General features: G+C 34.7%; 1 protein-coding gene across 1 annotated transcript in view; it reads right to left on the bottom strand.

The window, feature by feature from the left end:
- The window catches only part of pou6f2 (POU class 6 homeobox 2), a 121703-nt gene that overhangs the window by 5418 nt on the left and 93087 nt on the right, over positions 1–23198 (bottom strand). Inside the window, exons 7-10 of the mRNA XM_051097493.1 lie at positions 20734–20871; positions 9690–9899; positions 5544–5700; positions 3551–3719 (exon numbers count right to left, since the gene is read on the bottom strand). Coding sequence (XP_050953450.1) covers positions 3551–3719; positions 5544–5700; positions 9690–9899; positions 20734–20871 — 674 coding nt within the window. The remainder of the gene's footprint in view (positions 1–3550; positions 3720–5543; positions 5701–9689; positions 9900–20733; positions 20872–23198) is intronic.

Here is a 23198-nt window from a genome sequence, read left to right as displayed (position 1 = left end):
ACAAGATAGAGACATCTGTCAGGCCGAGTTTGACTGAGCAAAGACTACAAGAGCCCCAAGAGCTCACACACTCACAAGCGAAAACGCGTTCACCTCTTTCCCCTCTTGTCTCTGCTGATGTTAACTAAACTAAAGCATGTGAAGTCTGCCTTTAAAGCCAAAAACACTCTGCACACTGTCATGTCCAATGTCATACAAATGAACAAATAATGAAAAAAAATCCCCCCCTTTTTTCTGACGAGATGAAAGGACGCATATAGAGAAAGACATCACATCACCTGTTTATTTTGGAAACTAATGGCTTTTAATGTATGCTATAAATATCTAAATAATGCATGCGGCTAAATATTTCATGCAGGATTTTTTAGACTTTCTGCACTAGTTTGAAGCTTCATAAGGAATTCCCTCACTCTCCTGCCACCGAGCAATTTCAGGTTTTATCGGTCGTTCGTTGCTGATATGATGAAATTTTAAAAAGTGTGTGACGGCGGCATGTCAGATAAACACAAGTGTCTCATCTTTTTCAGTCCCTCTGCACTGAAATGAAGGAAACAGGAACTGTAAATCTTAATGTGTCATACAGTGATGTTGTGTGGCAAGGTCAGAGTTCATTCAAACAAAGTTTGAGTAATTTTATATCAAGAGGAAATGAATGCATGGTGTGTTTTTAAAGTGCTTATTTTGCACTTTCCTCGAGTAGGGCATACTTTGTACTGTATTACGCATTCAGTAGTTGCACTAGGATTCATGCACTTATATTTCCTTTTCCTATTCTCTTTTATTTCCAGAGCAGAGTGACAACGTATCTGATAACAAATGTAATCTGACATCATTTGTCCTCTATTCAGTGCAAATTTTCCCCTGATGTATACAGCAACTACTAAAGACCCCACAATGCACAACAGAATTTCCACTATAATAATGATGTTAAATATTTGATTTACTAATGCTACAAAATGTCCTAGTTTATGACCAAATCTGTTTCGCTGTTCCACTGTGGAAAACCACGTTTATTAAAAGTCAAGCCCTGTCAGGTTCCTTTCAGCTAAATGTCATGTGAATACATGGCAATGGACCTTAGAAATTATTAAATGGTTTAAGTGCTTCTTGTAATACCACAGCTGATGTATTTTACATTAGTAACTGGATCTTCTCATATAGACACTGCAAAGACGAGCGGAGACAGGCACAGACTGGAATAAAACAGATGCGTCTGACATAAATTGCACATCAGTTATGAATGTTTAACATCTTATCTTAATTATTAGTGGTTAAATATAAATAGGGTATGACTTGTATGTAAACCTGGGTGACACTAATGCGCAAATCTAATGCACACAATAACAAAAAATATTTTATTTCATAGCTAATTATTGTCACACCCCTGTGGACTGTTTTGTTGCTTTCGCCCTCCTGTGCCCTTATTTGGTCCTTCCTGTTCCGTTTCTTATTGATGACCAAGTCATCATTGGTTAATTACCCAGACCTGTCTGTGTCTCATTAGCTTCCCTTTATAAGTTTGATTCAGTTCCTTTTTCCCTGTCCGATCTTAACGTTATGTTTAGTGTGTGTTCCCCTGCTGTTCCTGTCTGTACCCTTGTTGGATTGTATCATTAAAACCCTGTTTGTTATATTTCCTCGTCCTCGGTTCCTTCCTACGTCTCCTCCACACACAAACCTGACAATTGTTTTTTTTTTTTTTAAATATAATGTAATGCATATTTTTATTCATTTTTTAAATTGTCTAATATTTGATATGTTTGGTAGCTTTTAGACGACCTTCATACCTGCAGATGAATGTTTAACATCTTACCTTAATTATTAGTGGTTAAATATAAATAGTGTATGACTTGTATGTAAACCTGGATGACACTAATGCGCTAATCTAATGCACCCAACAACAACAACAACAAAAAAATGATTTTACTTCATAGCTAATTGGTTTTTTTTTTCTTTTTAATATAATATAATGCATATTTTTATTCATTTTTTTAAATTGTTTGTAATATTTGATCTGTTTGGTAGCTTTTAGACCTCTATACCTGCAGTTGAATGTTTAATATCTTATCTTAATTATTAGTGGTTAAATATAAATAGGGTATGACTTGTATGTAACCCTGGGTGACACTAATGCGCTAATCTAATGCACCCAACAACAACAACAACAAAAAAATATTTTACTTCATAGCTAACTGTTTTTTTTTCTTTTTAATATAATATAATGCATATTTTTATTCATTTTTTTAAATTGTTTGTAATATTTGATATGTTTGGTAGCTTTTAGACCTCGATACCTGCAGTTGAATGTTTAATATCTTATCTTAATTATTAGTGGTTAAATATAAATAGGGCATGACTTGTATGTAAACCTGGGTGACACTAATGCGCTAATCTAATGCGCACAATAACATTATATATATATATATATATATATATATATATATATATATGTTTTAAATGTTACTTCATACCTAATGTTTTTTTTTTTCTTTTTAATATAATATAATGCATATTTTATTCATTTTTTTAAATTGTCAGTAATATTTGATTGGTAGCTTTTAGACCTCCATACCTGCAGATGAACATTTAACATCTTATCTTAATTATTAGTGGATAAATATAAACAGGGTATGTCAGTGCTGATAGCCTTTTTGCAGCATGCCGACATACAGCGCCATTGTGCTCCGGGTGTCCTGTGTTCGAATCCTGATTTGAGGACCTTTCCTGACCCCTCTCCCACTTCACTTCCTGTCAATTCTGATCTGTCCTATCACAATACAGGCAAAAAATGCCAAAAAGTAGATAAAAAAAAAAAAAAAAAATATATATATATATATATATATATATATATAAACAGGGTATGACTGTTTATGAATGTTTAACATCTTATCTTATTATTAGTGGTTAAATATAAACAGGGTACGACAATAACCAAAAAATGTTTTTTAAAAATTTTACTTCATAGCTAATTGTTTTTTTCTTTTCCTTTTTAATATAATATAATCTTAATAACATCTTATCTTAATTATTAGTGGTTAAATATAAATAGGGTATGACTTGTATGTAAACCTGGGTAACACTAATACGCTAATCTAATGCACCCAATAACAAAAAATATATATATATATTTTACTTCATAGCTAATTGTTTTATTTTTCTTTTTAATATAATATAATGCATATTGTTATTCATTTTTTATTAAATTGTCAGTAATATTTGATATGTTTAGTAGCTTTTAGACCTCCATATCTGCAGATGAATGTTTAACATCTTATCTTAATTATTAGTGGTTAAATATAAACAGGTTATGACTTTGTTCCATTGTCCTCTTTTGTAAGTTGCTTTGGAAAAAAGCATCTGCTAAATGTCTTAATATACATGGGTTACACTAATGCGCTATTCTAATGCGCACAATAACAAAAAATTATTTTATAAAACTTTACCTTATAGCTAATTGTTTTTTTTTTTTCTTTTTAATATAATATAATGCATATGTTAATCTTTCTTTTTTAAATATTTGATATGTTTGGTAGCTTTTAGACCTCCATACCTGCAGATGGCAGACTGGCTGTAGGCAGGGCCTTCAGTTGCACTGAGAGCCTGGCCCACCTGAGTTTGAGTCAGACCAAGAGACAGCCGGCGAATTTTAAATGCTTTGGCGAATTCTCGAATCTCCTCCAGGTTCACACCATCCACCTCACTGGGGGCAGTCTGAGGGTCTGTAAAACATAATAGAAAAGAATAAAGCTGCAACTCTCCATTGCAAATTCATAACCTTGAAACAATGTAAAACAGTAAATGGTATCATCACTGAAGACCAGCTATTTCAAGCAGCTTTTTGAACAAAAGATGATTTCTATGAAATAATTTTCATTTGACTTTTTCAATATATCGCATTTATGCTTTTGTTTCGACTTATCTTCTTGCGATTATCTTGCAATATAACAGGAATGTCTTAAAAGTCTTTAAAGAGTAAATGCGTAACTGAATTTAAGTATAATATGTCTCTGACAAAAATGACTTCAAAATAGCTTCCATTCATCTATTATTCCTGTGTTACTTTCCAACCATTGACTGATTTATCTTAAGATATGGTTTTTGATTTATAGGCTTATATAATGTGTATGAAAGCCAGTGACAATAAAATCAACACTACATTGAAATCTCTTCTTAATAGGCAAGCTAGGAATTACACTTCTCGAATGAAATGCTTCAGTGAATTGCATGCCTAAAATGCCTTTCTGAAAGCAAGTCATATTCATTTTATGCCATATTATTGGTCATTTTGCTATAAAAGACAGAGGTATGCAAGAGTTCAATTTCAATTTGATTCATTTAGCAGCTTTACAAAATGCACTTCAGGGTCTGTAGTTTCAAGATGGCATTTTAGGCTAATAAAACGTGATTGGGTATTATACATCACTACCAGGTGGTCTTACATCTTGCTTACATAAGAAAAGTTTGGCCGACTAAATCATTCATGGGCTTCATTATGAATGAATTATTAAAAGAATCCATCAGACATATTTAAAGTCAAAATCTATTGAACCAGCACCCTGTCACTCCCCATATGCAAATCAGATGTTGAAACCTGAACTTGCTCATGTGCAATATTGAAAATCTCTGAGTAAAATGCAGCAGTTTTGTATTTTGACCATATGATGATCATTTATGACAAACTGTTAGGGCACATTGCCTTTTGCCACGGTATTCTGTTCACTGCTGAACTGTTCTGAAATTAATTCCTTTTTAATAATGCCCCAAAAGGACAACCATGACCCTATTTCATGTCTTAACAAAGCTCAAAATTGTAATTTGATACTACTGTTATTATGATTTCCACCTCATCAAATAAAAGTACAAAAACATTTGCCAAATACAAAATGTGCACGGTCCTTGAAAACATGCCATTTTTTCCATCTGAGCTGAACGCGGTGGCTGTGGGGTCAGTCAGACTTTTTTTTTCCCCCTCCATTCAAAACATGTTCTGGGGAATTAACGTTAGCCAAGGACATCGCGACAAACACAATCTGGCATGGAGAGCTGCGCCACGGCAGTAAACTGATGAAATGAATAGAGAATACTAAAGGTATTGTGTATGTTTTGAACAAAACAAAACGAAAAAAACAGGAAACACAACAGTCCATTGGTTATATCCACAGCAAGTTGATCAATGGCAACTTCCTGTTTATTGAATTTAAAACTCCATTGCAGATGGTTTTAGGCCAATTGGCTATGACAAATGAGAATTTATCTAAGTAAAACAGTTTTTAAAAGGGCCGCCGTGGCTCTGACAGGCTGGAGGGAGTGATTTATATGTGGTGCTTCTGGAGGCCAAAGCTGTTCTAAACACAACCTTCCATTCATTAGGTCTACAGTTTGGTCATCTAGATGACAGAATCAACTAAAATTTGATCAAAACTGAATACGAAGGCAGCATATTTTTGTTAACGCTCATCTATAAAAAACATTTTTTTTGTGTAAAGTATTTATGTGTAATAAAAGCGGATCAGCTAACATGTAGAGATATGGTGCACACTCACTGCTGACTAGCTGCCCGACGCTAAGAGCCGAGGATGAGGATGATGATGTTGAGGAGGAGGAAGAGGCCTGACGGAGGGGGCTCTGGCTGTGGGGCATACGAAGCAGACTCGGCTGAGACACAGGAGGAGCCTGTGAAGTCTGACCGGCCTGCGGCAGCTGTGAAGACACACACGTGAGCTGTTACACATAAGTAGGTTCATACACACAAGGTGAACAACAACACAATGTAAATAGATTAAACTCTGTTTCTCAATTAAACTCTGTGATAGTACTATGTTACTTTGATATATTACCATACATGGTGCTTCGTGGTACCTTGGTAGAGGTAGAGGTAATAAAGTAATATTCAATCACCAGCATTTGTGGTAAAATGTTGATTACCATTTATTTTCATTCATTTTGATAAAAAAAACTGAGGTCATGGTGAGTCAGTCACTTACAATGGAAGTGAATGGGGTACATTTTTAGAGGATTTAGAAGTGTAAATGTGCCCCTGGACCTCAAAACCAATAGAAGCTACGGGTATATTTGTAGCAATAGCCAACAAAATTACGTTTTTTTTTTCTTTTACGCTAAAAAGATATTAAGAAAGATATTATCATGTTCTATGAAGATATTTTGTAAATTTCCAAATGTAAATATATCAAAACTTAATTTTTAAACTTTTGATTTTTGAACTTTAGGTGATTTTCTCAATATTTTGATTTTTTTGCATTCTCCGATTCCAGAATTTCAAATAGTTGTGTCTCGGCCAAATATTGTCCTATCTTAACAAACCATAAATCAATGGAAAGCTTTTTTATTCAGACTTACTGTACTGTATCTCACTTAAAAAAGTAAAATCTCAACAAAACATTGACCCAAATGACAAAACATTTTGTGGTCCAGGGTCACAAATGTGAAAATTTGACAAAAGCACTACATTAGTTATTCTATTACTTTAACTTGTCATTTTTGGTTATTTTGGTTAAAAATGAAACATTATCATTGCAAAGAAGCTTTAAAATTGAATAGAATTTACACAGAAAAGGCTAATAAGTGACATTTTCACACTAAAATCATGTTACCGCCACACTATTTTATTGTCTTTCTTACCTGTACAAAAAATTACTTTATTTTAGGGCTGTCAATTAATCACGATTAATCGCATACAAAATAAAAGTTTGAGTTTGTCTAATATATGTGTGTGTACTGTGTGTAATTATCATGTATATATAAATACAAACATTCATGTATATATTTAAGAAATATTTATAAGTATATGTATTTATTATCATTTTTATATAATTTATATTATATATAAATAAAAATATTTTGCACACAAATAACATATTTCTCTTATATATACATTTATTTGTGTGTATTTATATATACATAATAATTACACACAGTACACACAGATATATGCAAATATAGGCAAACTCAAACTTTTATTTTGTATGTGATTAATTGCGATTAAATTTTGATTAATTCCTTGCGATTAATTTGACAGTCCTACATTTGTATGTTTTTTTCTCAGCATTTATGAACATACTTTTCAGAAAGCATCCCAATTTGGAGAACAAAATCTGATCATGAAAACTGATGTGATCATGATAAAACAAAAGAGGTTATTTCCATTTTAAGGGACAAGTGATTTGGAGTCATGTGGTTATTTACAAGGCAAAACTGTTGAGTCTTTTATTAGAAATTCATAACCTGTTTATTAGAGATGTGAAATGACGACGGGTGGAGATTTTAAAGGTTGTATTCACTCCCCATGCAATTTCTCATTGAACACGGCTGTCAGATACTTTAAAGTACACAAAAGAAACGACAGCGTTTGGCTATTCAGCACCGAAACCTTAACACAAAAAGGAAAACACACACGTTTACTGAGCCCAGAAATCAAAATTACGTGGCTACAATATGAGTCATTATTATGGGCAATGTGGCATGACTGCGGCACCATACATTTTCATGTTTTATGCACCATCGAGCGCCTCTTGTAGATGGTGCATCTCCACTCTTCAAGAAAGCAAGCATCTCATCTGTCTAAAAGTGGGTTGGCTTCTTTCTGCTGTTCTCTTGCACTATTAATTCTCCTCTGCGTGTTTGTGTTTGTGCGTGAGTGTGTTTTTCTTTGGATGCTGAGAGATGTCAGTAGTGTTGCACACACTGTCAGAACTGTCGACAGGTCTGTGAGAATTACCGAGCTTCAGTGGATCTCTCCGCCGCCACCGTGTTTGACAGCTATAAATTATCGCTGCATGAAAATGTTTGGGAGTCAATTGAAACGCAGACAAATCCATAAACATTATTACAAATGCATTGCTGCGTTTAAGTCCGTGATCAAAGGTTCCAGTAAATATGACACAGAGTTGCTCCAACAGAAATGAGGTTGACCTATGGATGCTTTTATAGCCGACCGCTGTAGATTATAGGGTGGGACGGAGAATAATATGCATGCCTGTAGAGTCTGCTGTGTTTTGCACTGTTGTTAGGCTCTTTAAATGTGTTTTCTTTCTACCTTTTTGATTGTTATTTGATATAAGAGTTTGATCATTGTTATTTGAGGATGATTTATATTAGAGTTTGATTATTGTTATGCATTATTATAGGTGCAAGGACTCTAAATGCAGTCTTACTGTGCAAGGGTTGTATGATTGGGTTCTCTTGGCATACAGTATCTGGCATACACATGTTTTTTGCTTTATTATATTGTATATTATAGGTTACAATGGGAATATTAGGACATATCATGCAGTTTTTACAAAATGTCAACACAGAGTCATATTTAGCATTTTAAATGTTTCTTATATGGTAAATTTGTATTTATTAATATGTTTACATATACTTGGTCTAATAAGCTATATGGACCATTCTACAGAATTTAAGAACAAAATTAAAAAGCATTTAAGTAATCAAATCTAAGTTTATTAAGATCCTTCTATTATCAGTTTATACAATAATATTTAAAATATCAGTAAACTTAATATATATAAAATAATAATTTATACGGTACTTTCAATTTTGATGTGGCTGTCCCAAACCCTAACCCCTAAATTTCAACTAATGATTTAAAAAAATTTCCATTGTTGTTTTTAGCTTTTTGATTCTTTTAAAAAGTGGAAATGTAAAAATGTTTTTTATATTTTCTTTGTAAATTATGAAACTTTTTATAACAAAATGTGTCCTGCATTTTCATGTCTCTACTGAAACAATGTATGTTTTAGTCTACTGGCCGAGACTGATTTTAACTAAACCCATAAATTTAAGATCAGGAAATATTCCTGTGTCCCCCTCTTTCATAGCTACAAGGTGTGAGTAGATAGGTCTCATCATTTTGAGGTAAATGTTCAAAAGTCTGAAAAATCTGTGTGCAACTTTAAGGAACATCTCTACAGGACACTTTTTTTCTGCAAGTAAGCTACGGAAACATTTGGTGGAGTTTTGGTAACACATGGTCTGAAACAGTCACTACCGAAACATGTCATCATTGTTTCGGTAGTGACAAAAGGCAACACATAATCTTCATATATGTGGGAAATAAACTACATTTTAGTACAGTTATGCAATTTTTTTGTATTTTAGTATGTTTCAGTAGTATGTGAGTTAAAATGTTGGATTGTGGTTGCTACCAAAGCATTACTGTCACTACCGAAAATGTGCAAAAATTAAGCATACTGAATTATGTTATGATAACTTGATTATAGTATAATCAAGTTTTAGCCTGTTACAACGAAAAATTTGATTTAAAGTATAACAAATCTCCTATATTACACTTGAAATATTGTTAAAAATGGAATTAAAAAATTGAATCTAAAAAAAAAATAAAACAGCAAAAATATATTTACACTCTAGATGTAAGTAAAATCTTAATAGGTCAATATAACCCTTCTAATTAAATTACTGCTGTGTTTCGGTAGTGACAAATTTGGGGAGAGGACAAATATTCCAAAACTTTTTGAAAATACAATACATACTAAATGTGTACCTTGGATATTATAGAATTTGCATACATAAATTTTTTTTTGGATAAAAGACATTTTTTTCAAGGCATTTCCAACTCTGACTTTAGACGAATTCGGTAGTATAGCCCATATATAAAATGTAATTTAAATTAACACACCAGAATATCATTATTTTACACAGTCATTGCATACCTGTTGTCCTGGTTTAATGGGTGACAGTGTGATTCCCTGGGTGTTGATCACTGGTAGGATCTGGTTGCCAATCACAGTGGCTATAATTTGACCCTGTGCATTGGTCAGCAGCTGCGGTGTGATTGGCTGGACCTGCAGTGAGGGAGTGCCGCCCCCTGATTGGCTGGAAGGTCCCACAGAGTTTGGCATCAGAGGGATCGTACCAATGATCTATAAAGATAGAAGGGAAAGAGAAATAAACTTCAGGCTGGATTATTCTCACAATAATCAACAATATATACTCTGCTAGTAAGATTTTTTAATGTTTTTAATGTTCTTATGCTCACCAAGGCTGTACTTATTTGATCAAAAATACAGTAAACAGTAATATTTTGAAATATTATATTTTAAAATAACTGCTTTCTATTTAATATATTTTTAAAATGTAATTTATTCCTGTGATGACAAATCATCAAATCTTTTGAAATTAGAAATCTTTTGTAATAATATAAATGTCTTCACTATGACTTATGATCAGTTTAATGCATAATTTCTCAATTACAGTAATTTTTTTGGTTCAAAAAAAACTTTTGACTGTTAGTCATATATAAATAATATATTAATATTTATGTACACAACATTTTACACTCACACACATACACATACACACATACGTATCCCCACATGCATGCATGTTGATCTATGTTTGTGCAAAAATACTCTTTATTATTGGCTCTGTGTGGTACAGTGTTATTCAGTTGGACATGACAAAGATCATGATCACTCATAATCTTTGTACCTGACAAACACAACAAAGACATCAAGCTAGAGCACTTCATATACTCTGAGGACCTCATCAGTCTCAGAGTATCAAAGCCCTCAGATTCTACCGAATAGAGGGCTACTTAGTATGGGGTGGAGAAAGTAGACTGTATAACCTTTTTATTTTTGAGAGAGGCTTGAAAGACATACACACACTCATACATTACCACTTGCACTGAACCACAAACCCAGATGAACGTACACAGTGTACACACAGACACAAGTATGGGCACATGAAAGCCCCCCACACAAAATGTGCTCTCTGCTCCTCTCTAAAGGTCAGGCTCTGAGTACCTTTATGTGTGCTGGTGCACACCACTGACTGTATTATCTATCATAAGACCAGAGGAAAAATCTGTATGTGTGTGTGTGTGCGCGCATGTGTGTAAAATGCAGAAAAGGGCCGAGTTAATAACGTAGCCTCTTAACCACTCGTCCCCCAATAAAACACACACACACACAATTACAATTCTGGTCCTAGTATCCATAAGGGATGCCCTCCTCCCACAATCCCTTTCTCTGGTCTTCATACCCCCCTTTCTCCAGTTGTCACAGATCAAAGGCCGTAACCCTTTGTAGCTGCAGTGTTTTACCTCTCAAGGCCACGGCTTCAATGAGCCATGTAGAACAACTGCGCTAGAGAAAAGGACCCGACGCCTCCTCCTGACACACAACAAGGGTTTATGTCAGTGGAATTGCAAGACTTAAGACCTCTTTCATCCAGAGAAACACAACTACACTCACAAACACCAAGCAATGCATTAATGCACAAGATCAAAATGCTTGAGTCACCCAACAGTGTGTAATAAAAAACATTTTCAATTTTCAAACTCATAATACATATATTAGTCACAATGACATCAAAATTGACACTTTTTCTATATTATTCAAAAGTTTGGGGTCGAAATGTTTTTGAAAGTAGTCTCTTAACAAATTTATTAGATAAAAAATGCCCTTTATTTCTGTGATGGCAAAGCTGAATTTTCTTCAGTGTTGCACAATCCTTTAGAAATATTGTAATATGTTGATTTGCTGCTCAAGAAACTTTTCTTATTATGAAAGCTTTTTTTTTGTGGAAACACTTTTTTCAGGATTCTTAGATGAATAGAATGTTCAAAAGAACAGCATTTATGTGAAATTTGTTGTTATCTTTTTGTAACAATGTAAAAGTCTTTACCGTCACTTTTGATAAATTTAACGCATCTATGCTGAATAAAAGTAAAAAATAAAAATACTGACCCCAAACTTTTGAATGGTAGTGTATATATGTTCCTGGTCTTCTTTTGAAAGATTTATAAGCATACATTTTTTCAAGGTGCAGATTCTTCCAAGGTCGAAATGATTGTTTGCCTTTGTGATCATGTTTCTGGTGGAAAGTAGTGCTACACAACTGACTTTATGCTAACCGATTGAGACTAAATTTTCACAATTCAATATTGTTTTAAGAAAAAAAACCTTTTTCCTCTCTGAATGTCTTGTTTAATTTGAAAACATGTCATCTTACAGCTTTAAAATAGCTTGTAAATGTTGTTTTATATTAATGTTAAAGGTATGGTTCACCCAAAAATGAAAATTGTGCCATTTATTACTCACCCTCATGTCTTTCCAAACCCATGAGACCTCCGTTCATCTTTGGAATACAAATTAAGATAGTTTCTGACCCTGCATAGACAGCAATGCAACTGACACGTTCCAGTCCCAGAAAGGTAGTAAGGACATCGTTAAAAAAAGTCCATGTGACATCAGTGGTTCAACCTTAATTTTATGAAGCTACGAGAATACTTTTTGAGCACAAAGAAAACAAAAATAACGTTCGGATGCGCTGTGTCTTCTTTATATGCAGAAGAACACGCATACTGAACCAGAATATAGAGACGATGAACTAAGAGAAATCAGTCAGAATGCCAGTTTTTGCATCAGCAGCACCACACACGTGTCTGATACTCTTGTAGACACATGTCGAAGAAAAGAAACTGTTGAGCAAAGTCAAATTTTTTTTCTTTGTGCACTAAAAGTATTTTCGTAGCTTCATGAAATTAAGGATGAACCACTGATGTCACATGGACTATTTTAACAATGTCCTTACTGTTTTTTTGGGTCTTGAACATGGTAGTTGCGTAGCTGTCTATGCAGGGTCAGAAATCTCTGTTTTTTGTTCCAAAGATGAACGAAAATCTTATACAACCCAGCTGCTGAGTTACAGCGGCTTTTTGAGTCCTCTACAGGGTGCACTTCTTCAGCAAAACAAATGTTTGTATACATTTTATTCAATTTATAAAGTCTTTACTGTGCTGTAAATTGTATTATTTTGCGCAACGCAACACAAGGACGAGATCTCAGTGAGCTGCCTCAGCAGCAGTCTTTAATTTAATTTGATGTTAAAATATGTTCTCTAATGTCAGTACTGTTGGGCAGGTTTTGGAGTTAGTCACGGCATCTTTCAGCTACGGGTGAAACACGAGGCCATGGTCTGTAGTTTGCAGCTACCCAAGCAAACAGCAACCCTTCACCGGCCCAGATTTCAGCAACACACTGGCACAAGAATTAGCTCTATTCCACTAAAAAGCGATTACAGAGAACGGTTGAATAAACTTAAAATTAAAATGCTACTTTTAAATGTTACATTTTTTTATGTCTACAATGCTTGTTAAACGAGTTCAACTGTTTTAAATAAAAACTATGCTGTATTCTCCAAAATAAATTCAATTTGTCTTGTATTTTGTCCATGTTTTCTTGCTTAATAATAAATGTGCATCTTTTAATTAGTGCTGTTGCCTCCAGTAATTGTGTGTTTTCTATAAGTTCCAGTCCATTTTAAGCCAGCAATATAATTTTTAAACACTAATTGACTTAAATAACCCAGCATGTTTGGTAAAAACATTTAACTAGGTAAAAATAACCCAGCATGTGTTTTGTCCAATATATACTCAAGCGTTGGGTTGTTTTTAACCCAGCAGTTTTTAGAGTGTATAGGGGGTCTGTAGCAGTACTGCTAATTATCAGCAGTACTGATAATTATGTTTAATTAACAAAATACAAATCTAAAGTTACAAATTAATCTAAAGTTAAGATCCCATTAAAATTAAGTCAACTTAAAATAAATATACAATTACTTTCCTTTGCAATGAACACCATAAAGTATGTAAAATCATTAATATGATACTATCTGCTTTAAAACAGAGACGTTTATTTTATGCCACTAAGAAAAGGCCTTTACCAATGTGCACACACATTGAGCTGTTGCTCATGCTAGAGTTGCAAGTTCAAGTCTAGCTCTGTCAAGAAACAAAAGTGTAAAACCCCCCAAAAATAAAACCATGAAGAACGGAAAGAGTTAAAAAGTGCTTTTCTTCTAGTCTGTGTGTGTGTGTCTGCACGTCTGATATACCACCTAGACTGAAAAAGCACCATTGATCTATTGCGTATAATTTACCCTCGCCTGCCAGCGGACCCCCAGCTGCGCTAACAAGCTCTGCATCTGTATAATCTCTGACCGTTCCTCTCCTCCGCCTGTTCCCTCCTCTCTTTGACATAATGACGATGGAGCGGTGGAAAAAAGGAAGGCTGACTATGTGTAATTCACCCTCACCACGGCTCATTTGGTTGCGTTGCTTCGCATTAAGCGACAGATAATTTATCTCTCTCTCCCTCCCTCCCTCCGCCGCTCTTTATCGCTCCCTCTCAATCCTCCGCGGCCCTCTCTCCTGCCACTTAGCATATTTTATTGTGCGGTGTGGCGCTCGTGTCCCCCGACATGGCATTTGCATGCTGTCTTGTCTCAGGGCTTGTTCCGCTCAATTATTCACTCTCATTGGACTAAGTGGCTGCTCTAACACGAGCAATAATACAGCACACGAGCTGACAGCTACATACTGTCCTGGGCTGCTCTGAATAGCCCCATTCACAGTGCTCTCAGCTTACTGTGGTATACGAGACTTTGTATTTACACCTGCAACTGCATTAACCGCAAACAAAAACAGCATTTTGCACTGTCAATCATTTCTGCCAGGTTTCAGAGTTTGAATCTGATTTCTTTCACTGGTTTAATCAATTATGCTTTGTGTACAACTGCTGTACTTTCCAGCATGCATGCCAAAACTAAACTATGCAGATTACTGTTATGTGTGTCTAGGTGAATATTTTAATTTATTGGCTCCTTGGACTGTACAGATCATTTTAAAAGGGATATGTCAAGATTAGTTGATTAGTAGGATTAACACTAAACATTTCAAACAGTTTAAATCTACTTTAAATGAAGGCTAAATTAGGATTAAATTTATATAAATTATACAATTTATATATATATAAATTCTTCCAAACCTGTATGCCTTTCTTTCTTCTGCGGAACATGAAAAAAAATAATTTAATTAAATTATGCCTATACAATTAAAATCAACAGAATTCAATGTCGTTTTAGATCCCGATGACTTTTATTATATGGACAGTGAAAAAAAAAATCTTTTATGTTCTGCAGAAGAAGAATGTAGTATTTGGAACGATTAGGGATGACAGAATTTTCATTTTAAGGTAACTAACCCTTTACGTTTTTAGAAATATGTGATGTTTGTCCCAAATAAAGCAGGTAAGCTAGAGAAAAATGATGCTGAAGGACAAATTAAGTTTAAAATGGTTTCCATCAGTGTCTGACGGGTTGACATGTTCCTCATAAATCCGAATAAGTAGCAAATAAAAATCCATCTAATTTGGTAAAACTGTGTAAAACATATGTGGACTTTGCCGGTGACTCGATCACGTTGGGTGTTTGATGTAAACAATCTCCTGAAACGCTGTCAACCAATTCAGCATGAGCCTGTGCTACGCTTACAAATCTGATCATGTATTTTGTCCGCATGGGGAACACCTGCTTGAAATGGCAGGAGATAAAAGAATTAGTGTGAAGTAAATTCTAAAGGGTTCATATATTGTGTCACACATCCGTCAATAACTTTTTTCTTGTTCTTATACTACTGTATATAAGACTTGCTTTTGTTCTTCCACACTTTATATGTGTTTTACACTGTGGCGAGCGTTCATCTCCCTTCCTCCTGTTCACCCTCTCTCTCTGTTTCTCCTCTTTGAGCAGAACTCATTAGGATTATACTGGCAGTGATTCCCAGGGAATGTCATCTCTTCCTGCAGCCAGGCCAATCTTCAGCGTTAGCCATGGCCGCCAGGCAATATCCCTGCCCATTTTCTGCCCTACTGCCCGCTGTTTGGAGGGGAATAGGATGGGGACACATATTGAGAGAGAATTCCAAACTTCTAACACCCGCCGCTGTGAAAGAAACACAGATCAGAAACGGTCAAACGCTGCATTTTATGATGCAGTCTTGGTCAAATTTATCAAATGCCTAGCAATATTTGGTTAAATAATAAGAAATGATTTTCTTTATATATAAAGATAAATCAAAATGAATTGTGGACTTTACTGGCAAGAAAGTTATTTATTTTGCATATTAAAGGAGATGCTCAGTTCCAGAAGAAAAATTGTAATCCAAGATGTTCGTGTCTTTCTTTCCTCAGTCATAAAGAAACTGTGTTTCTTGAGGAAAACATTCCAGAATTTTCTACATATGATGGACTTCTATGGTGCCTGTGAGTTTGAACTTCCAAAATGCAGTTTCAGTGCAGATTCGAATGGCTCTAAACAATCCCAACCAGGGAAGAAGGGTCTTATCTAGCGAAATGATCGGTTATTTTCTAAAAAAAAATCGATAAACTTTTTAACCTCAAACACTCGTCTTGTCTATTCTCTGTGATGCGCTTGCAAACTCTGTGTAATTCGGGTCAATACAGTAAGGGTATGTCAAAAAACTTCCAACTGATTTTCTCCTCCAACTTAAAAATTGTCCTAAATTGCTGTAGAAGTACCGACCCAGTGTTTACAAAGCGAACGTGCAAAGAAGATTAAATGCCCTTTACAAAAAAAGGTAAAACAGCGATGTAGGATGATTTTGAAGTTGGAGGATAAAATGAGATGGGCGTTTTTCGACATACCCTAACTGTCTTGACCCGGATTACGCATGCGTGTCACAGAGAATAGACAAGATGAGCATTTGAGGTTGAAAAATATATAAATTGTAATTTTCTTTGGAAAGTAACTTATCGTTTTGCTACATAAGACCCTTCTTCCTTGGCTGGGATTGTTTAGAGCCCTTTGAAGCCACATTGAAACTGTATTTTGGAAGTTTATACTATACGGTGAAAAAATCTGGAATGTTTTCCTCAAAAAACAATTTCTTTACGACTGAAGAAAGAAGTGCACTAACATCTTGGATGACAAGGGGGTGAGTAAACTATCTGTAAATTTTTGGTCTGGAATTGAACTTCTCCTTTAATATAATTAATCAAATTATAAAACAATTATAATGTGTAAAGAACAGAAAATTACACACTAAGTACAAAATGTTAATTAGTATTAAATTAATATTATATAATTAATTATAAATGTATATATGTATATAAATGTATAAAACATTTACACATTTTAAATGAGTATTATTTACTTTTATTTATTTTTCTTTCTTTCTTTCTTTCTTTTCCTTCACTATTTCCCAATGTAGTCTTGGTCCAGGTAAATTTAGAGTGAAGAAGACAGATGAAACCAAGTTGGAAATTCAGAGGAAGGAGATGTTTAAAGCCAAACAGTGTTAAAAGGGCTGGGAATTTTGCCCCTGCCATCATTCAGGCCCAGAAGAGACTGCTAAGGTCATTGTAGTGAAAAACTTTGATCTTCAAACTTATTTGATCCTAAGCAAAAAAAAGTGTTTCTTTCCATCTAAAAGACGAATGACTAGACTTGAGAGTGGATGGCAGAGGACCGTTTTAGCAAATACTACTGTAATGTTTGCTCTCTTCACACCCCGTCACATCTGCGAAAATACAATAGGCTAAAAAATGAAATGTCTTCACATTCCCCCCATATCATGCCTAAGGCCTTACATTTTCAGTTTTGCTGTAAGAAATGTTAACTTTTTTCCTCTCCGTAACAAGATATTTTTAAACATATTTATTTGTCAAAAGATCAAACGATCAGATGCGATCACACTATTAATGCTCACAGCAGGCCTACTCAAATGCAGTAACATTCACTATTTATTTCCTTCTTCAAATGTCAACTAACACTCAATCCTCTACAAACACAATATGCATCCTTTTCTAAGACACCGTAGCAATCTCTCATCTCAAATGAGACAGTATTCAGCTGTGTGGCATCTGAGGGAAAACTCAGCTGAGCTTAAAGCAACACAGCCACATTTGTGTTATTTTAGTAATCTAATATCTGGCCAACATTAATGCCTAAGAGCTAAATCAACACCCTAACCAAACAAAGAGTGCTTCAGTCTAAAGTAACACACTGCCTCATCCCTTTACTCCAACCTTCCCCATTTTTTGGGGTCTGTGGCAGCATCTGCTGCTCCCCTGGCCACGTCTGGGGCCTGTATTAGTATCATTTTAATGTTAAAAGCAAAAGAAGGGTGGGGGACGAGCCTCAAAAGGGTGGTGGGTGTTTTAGCAGGCTCAAACTGAATAATGTGCGTCAGTAATAAGGTCGAGAGCAGAGCCTGTAGCCCTGGGCTTTGACCGTCTCAGTGACCTGATTATGTCAGCCAATGTCAGCCGCCACGACACTACAAACACACAGCGCATCCCATCAACGGCATCGCCATGCCGATACGTCCAGCCAAGCCCTGCAGGCACCTTTTGCATAGACAAGGCCATACCAGTTCGTTAGGTAACATCTACCGTACACATGGACACACTTTGCATCTTCTCATATGAGTGACAATTTATCATACACTGAACAAGTAGGGAAATTCAAAATTCAAAGAATTTTATGATGTAGTGATAGAAATTTGTCAAAATGGAAAAAGAAAAAAATAAATATAAAATGAAAGAGATTAAAAATGTATATGTTTATTATCAGGACATTTTGTTTCTTTTTTTTTTCTTTTCTTCTCTTACTTTTCTTTTTCTTATTAAATGAATACTTTTATTTAGCAAGGATTTTCACTTTATTTTACAGTTTCTTAACTAGTTGCTTATTAGCATGCATATTACTAGAATATTAGCCATCTATTAGTACTAATTAGGCACATATTAATGCCTTATTCTACATGACATTATTCTACATCCTACCCAATACCTAAACTTAACAACTATCTTACTAATTATTAATAAGCAGCAAATTAGGAATATATTGAGGGAAAAGTAGTAGTTAATAGTGAATAAGTATACCCTATTCTAAAGTGTTACCGGGTCTAATAAAAATGCTGCTATTTTAAATTAATGCTGGAATGATTTCTGAAGGATCATGTGACACTGAAGACTGCAGCAATGGCTGATGAAGATTAAGTTTTGCCACCATAGGAATACATTTTATTTTAAGGAAATGTAAAAAAATTTCATGTCACTACCAAAACAATGTATGATTTTAACTACACTCATAAATTTATGATCAGGAAATATTCCTGCGTCCCTCTTTCTCTTAGCTACAAGGTCTCATCATTTTGAGGTAAATGTGTTCCAAAGTCTGAAAAAGCTGTGTCACTACAGAACACATTTTTTCTGCAATTAAGCACAATTTTTTGGGAGTTATTCCAAAACATTTGTACAAACCGTTCAGAACTGTGCTAGCTAACCATGCGCTGATTAGCATTTTTGAGCTAGCTTCAAAAGTTTCCAAAATTGTCACTACTGAAACAGTCACTACAAAAACATTTAGTTTCAGTAGTGACATCTTTGTTTTTTGTTTTTTTCTTTTGGGGGGTGGGGGTGTAATCACATGAAATTGTCACGACCGAAACATGTTATCATTGTTTTCAGTAGTGACAAAAGCAAACACACAGTCCTCATATTTGGGGGAAATAAACAAAATTTTAGTACAGTTATGCATTTTTTTTTTATTATGTTTTGTCAAAATTAAAATACACTGAATTATCAACCAAGAGGTTATAATATTTTTAGTTCAATGTATATTTAAACTAATGAATCTTTAACTTTGAAATCAGTATGATCAACCTTTTGTATTTTACAAAGAAAAATTAGTTTTAAAATACAACAAATCTTATAAATTACCCTTTAAACATTGTTAAAAATGTAATTGTTATTGATTTACCTCTAAAAAAATAAAATAGCAAAAATATATATTTACAATGTAGATGTAAGCAAAATCTTAGGTCACTATAGCCCTTCTAATGAAATTATTATTACTGTGTTTTGCTAGTGACAAATTTGGGGAGAGGACAAATATTCCAAAACTTACCGAAAGCACAAGAAATTTACTAGAAATGTGTACCTTGGATATTATACAATTTGCATACATACACATTTTTTGGAAAAAGACACATTTTTTTCAAGATATTTCCAACTCTGACTTTGGACCAATACTGTAGAATGTCCCATATACAGATGCATCTGCCATATGTGGCCAGTTTCTGTTAGATTATAGATGAGTTGGTTTTGACGCACTGCCTTTGACGTCAACAACAAAAGATATGGTGACCATTTTCTCCTCCCTTTTAAAATTTATTATACTGCCCTCACTGTGCACTGTTATATGGTTCCTTTTACATATGAAACATCATTAGACATTTTTGATTACATTTACAGACAAAACTGTTAAAAGCATCCATAAAGCCTTCAATGTGAGTGGGCAGGCTACATAAAAAGGCCCCCAGTGTTCAATTTTTCAAACAATGCTTCCGTCGTATTACAGAAGAGAAAGTGTCAATGCGAGGAGGGGAATGAGACAAGGGTTAAGGTAAATAATGCCGTCTGTAGCGTGAAAGGGCACATTGGCTATACAATCTTTCCTTTAATATGGGAGCAGTGCACACCTGCGATAAGATGATTCATTAGATAGGGCCCTGGTCTGACAAGCCTCATCGTTCAAGCCTCTGGATACTGATGGAACAATTCTGTAGCCGGCCCCGTAAATATGACAAGGTCAGCATTTTATCCCCTGCACTCCCACGCTGCTGTCCAATCTAAACACAACGCCCCTCTCGGGCTCGCTCTGTCGGGGCTAAAGACGGGGCACGAAGGTCAATACTGGAGACTGATTTGGGTATCTGGGTTACATTATACTAATAAAGGAAATGATGTTAAGACCATTTCAGAAGAATGTTTACTTGTCCTTCAACTTACAGTCCTTTGATTAATGTGCGGCAGACTTCAGCTTAGATATGCATTTCATACAAGCACAATCTTTCAAATGTGCTGTGTGTGTGCATATATGTACCTGTCCTTGTGCATTGGTGACCAGTTGTCCAGTGACCCCCTGCAGGCTGGAGAGAGCATTACCAAACACCTGTGACCCGGCAATTGAACCCATCGCTGCTGCTGCGGCAACCGCTGCCTGACTGGCCAGAGGGTTGAGCTGAGGAAGTGAACACAAAATTAAAAACCAATGATTCAGCACATTGATTACAGCAAGAAGTGATTTAATTCTGCACTCAGAGGCATTTTTCATAAATATCCCAAATGAGGTGACAGCTTTAAAGCAGAAGTTCCAATTCCAGAACAAAAATTTACAGATAATTTATTCAGCCCCTTGTCATCCAAGATGTTCATGTCTTTCTTTCTTCAATCGTAAAGAAATTATGTTTTTTAAGGCAAAAATTTCAGGAATTTTCTCCATATAGTGGACTTCACTGGTGCCCAAAAGTTTGAATTTCCAAAATGCAGTTTAAATGCAGCTTCAAAGGGCTCTAAACGATCCCAGCCGAGGAAGAAGGGTCTTATCTAGCGAAACGATCGATTATTTTCTAAAAAAAAAAAAAAAAGTACAGTTTATATACTTTTTATACATAGAAATTAGAAATAGAAATTTTATAAATAGAAGTCAGAATTGTGATATATAAACTCGCAATTCTGTGAACATATCAGTCTTTTTTTCTCCTCATAACTCGCAACTGTGAGTTTTTATCTCACAATTCTGAGAAAAAAAAAACAGAATTGCGAGATACAAAGTCACAATTGCGAGTAAAAAAGTCCGAATTGTGAGTTTACATCCTGCAATTCTGATTTTATAACTCACAATTGTGCGTCTATATCTCACAGTTCTGAGAAAAAATGTCAGAATCGTGAGTTTATATGACACAATTCTGAGAAAAAAAGTCAAAACTGCGAGATACAAAGTCGCAATTGCAAGAAAAAAAGTCAGAATTGCTAGTTCATATCTTGCAATTCGGACTTTATTTCTCGCAATTGTGAGTTTATATCTCACATTTTGAGAAAAAAATTCAGAATTCAAGATTTAAACAATTCTGAAAAAAAAAAATGTTGTTGCAAGATTTAAACTGAGATAAATGTCGCAATAACCTTTTTTATTTTTTATTCAGTGGCAGAAACAGGCTTTCATAACATTCCTGAAATTTTTTCTTCAAAAAACAATTTCTTTACGACTGAAGAAAGAAAGACATGAACATCTTGAATGACAATGGGGTGAGTAAATTATCTGTAAATTTTTGTTCTGGAAGTAAATTTCTCTTTTAAATTAAACAGGTACATACCTAACAGAACAAATACTTAAGTTAAATAAGAAACTGAAATACAGTGCATCAATCTTGTAAGTGCTATGGACTACAAATAAAGAATAAAGATGTTGAAATGGGTAACAATTAATGGACAACCAAGTAAGTAAAGTTGATTTTGTTATTAAAACAAACTTTTTTTTTTAATAAAAAACATAACTGCTAAATATTTTGGCTTTTTTATGCTAAATTACACTATACGTTTTTCTTTCACATTAGAGAAAAAAATACTAAATAGCTAAACATATAGCTAGATAGCTAGACAGCTAGATAGCTAGCTAGCTAGATAGATAGACAGATAGATAGATAGATAGATTTTTTGCTCAGTTTTACTCTCATTTTAAGCCCTGTGGCTGATTTCTCCTCATTTTAGCGATTTGCCATTGTCAAACACATACACGCAAGCACACATACAAATGCACCGGTGAATAAATCAAGCTAACCTCCTAATAAGCCGAGTGAATGCAGTGCTTATTTGGTTGCAGGGCTGCAGAATACAGGCTTATTAGGTTCTTTAAGTAGATCAAGAGCTCACGCAGGACTGCACACAGACTCCCCAATTACTCATCACAATGAGGCAGTAATGGAAACAGCGCTCCGAGCAGACAGAGGAGAACAGGCGTGGTGACAGCAGACAGAAAGAGTAAAAAAGACAGCATATCCTAATGGCAGTCAACAGTGATATAGACAGCAGGTTATTTCTGAAATCAAATTGCTATTCTTTTTTGACAAGTTCTGAGTTTGCTTTTGCTATGAATCACGAAGCGTATAATCCCAAAAGATGCTGTCAGAACAAGAGTTTGCAGGTGTACGGTGATGATATTTTTGATGCCACTGTGCTTTAAAGGGATGGTTCACCCTGTAATTAAAATTCTGTCATCATTTATTCACCCTAGCAGCATTCCAAACCTGTATGACTTACTTTCATGTATAACATGAAAAAAGAAATTCTGGTTGCTTTTTTACCATGCAGTTAAGTCATATGCTCACCAAGGCTGCATTTACTTGATTAAAAACACAGTATTTTTCATAAACTACAGTCAAACCAAAAAGTATTCAAATACCTTCAAAATTTCTAACATTATCACAGTTTATTCCAATAGTTATTATCATCTTGTTTTTGGTCCCAAATTTGTATTAGTTTTATTGGTAGTCCACTGTACAAAGAATT

Source organism: Labeo rohita, chromosome 24, assembly GCF_022985175.1.
Source record: "Labeo rohita strain BAU-BD-2019 chromosome 24, IGBB_LRoh.1.0, whole genome shotgun sequence".
NCBI lineage: Eukaryota > Metazoa > Chordata > Actinopteri > Cypriniformes > Cyprinidae > Labeo > Labeo rohita.
This window is presented reverse-complemented; position numbering and strand designations above follow the sequence as displayed.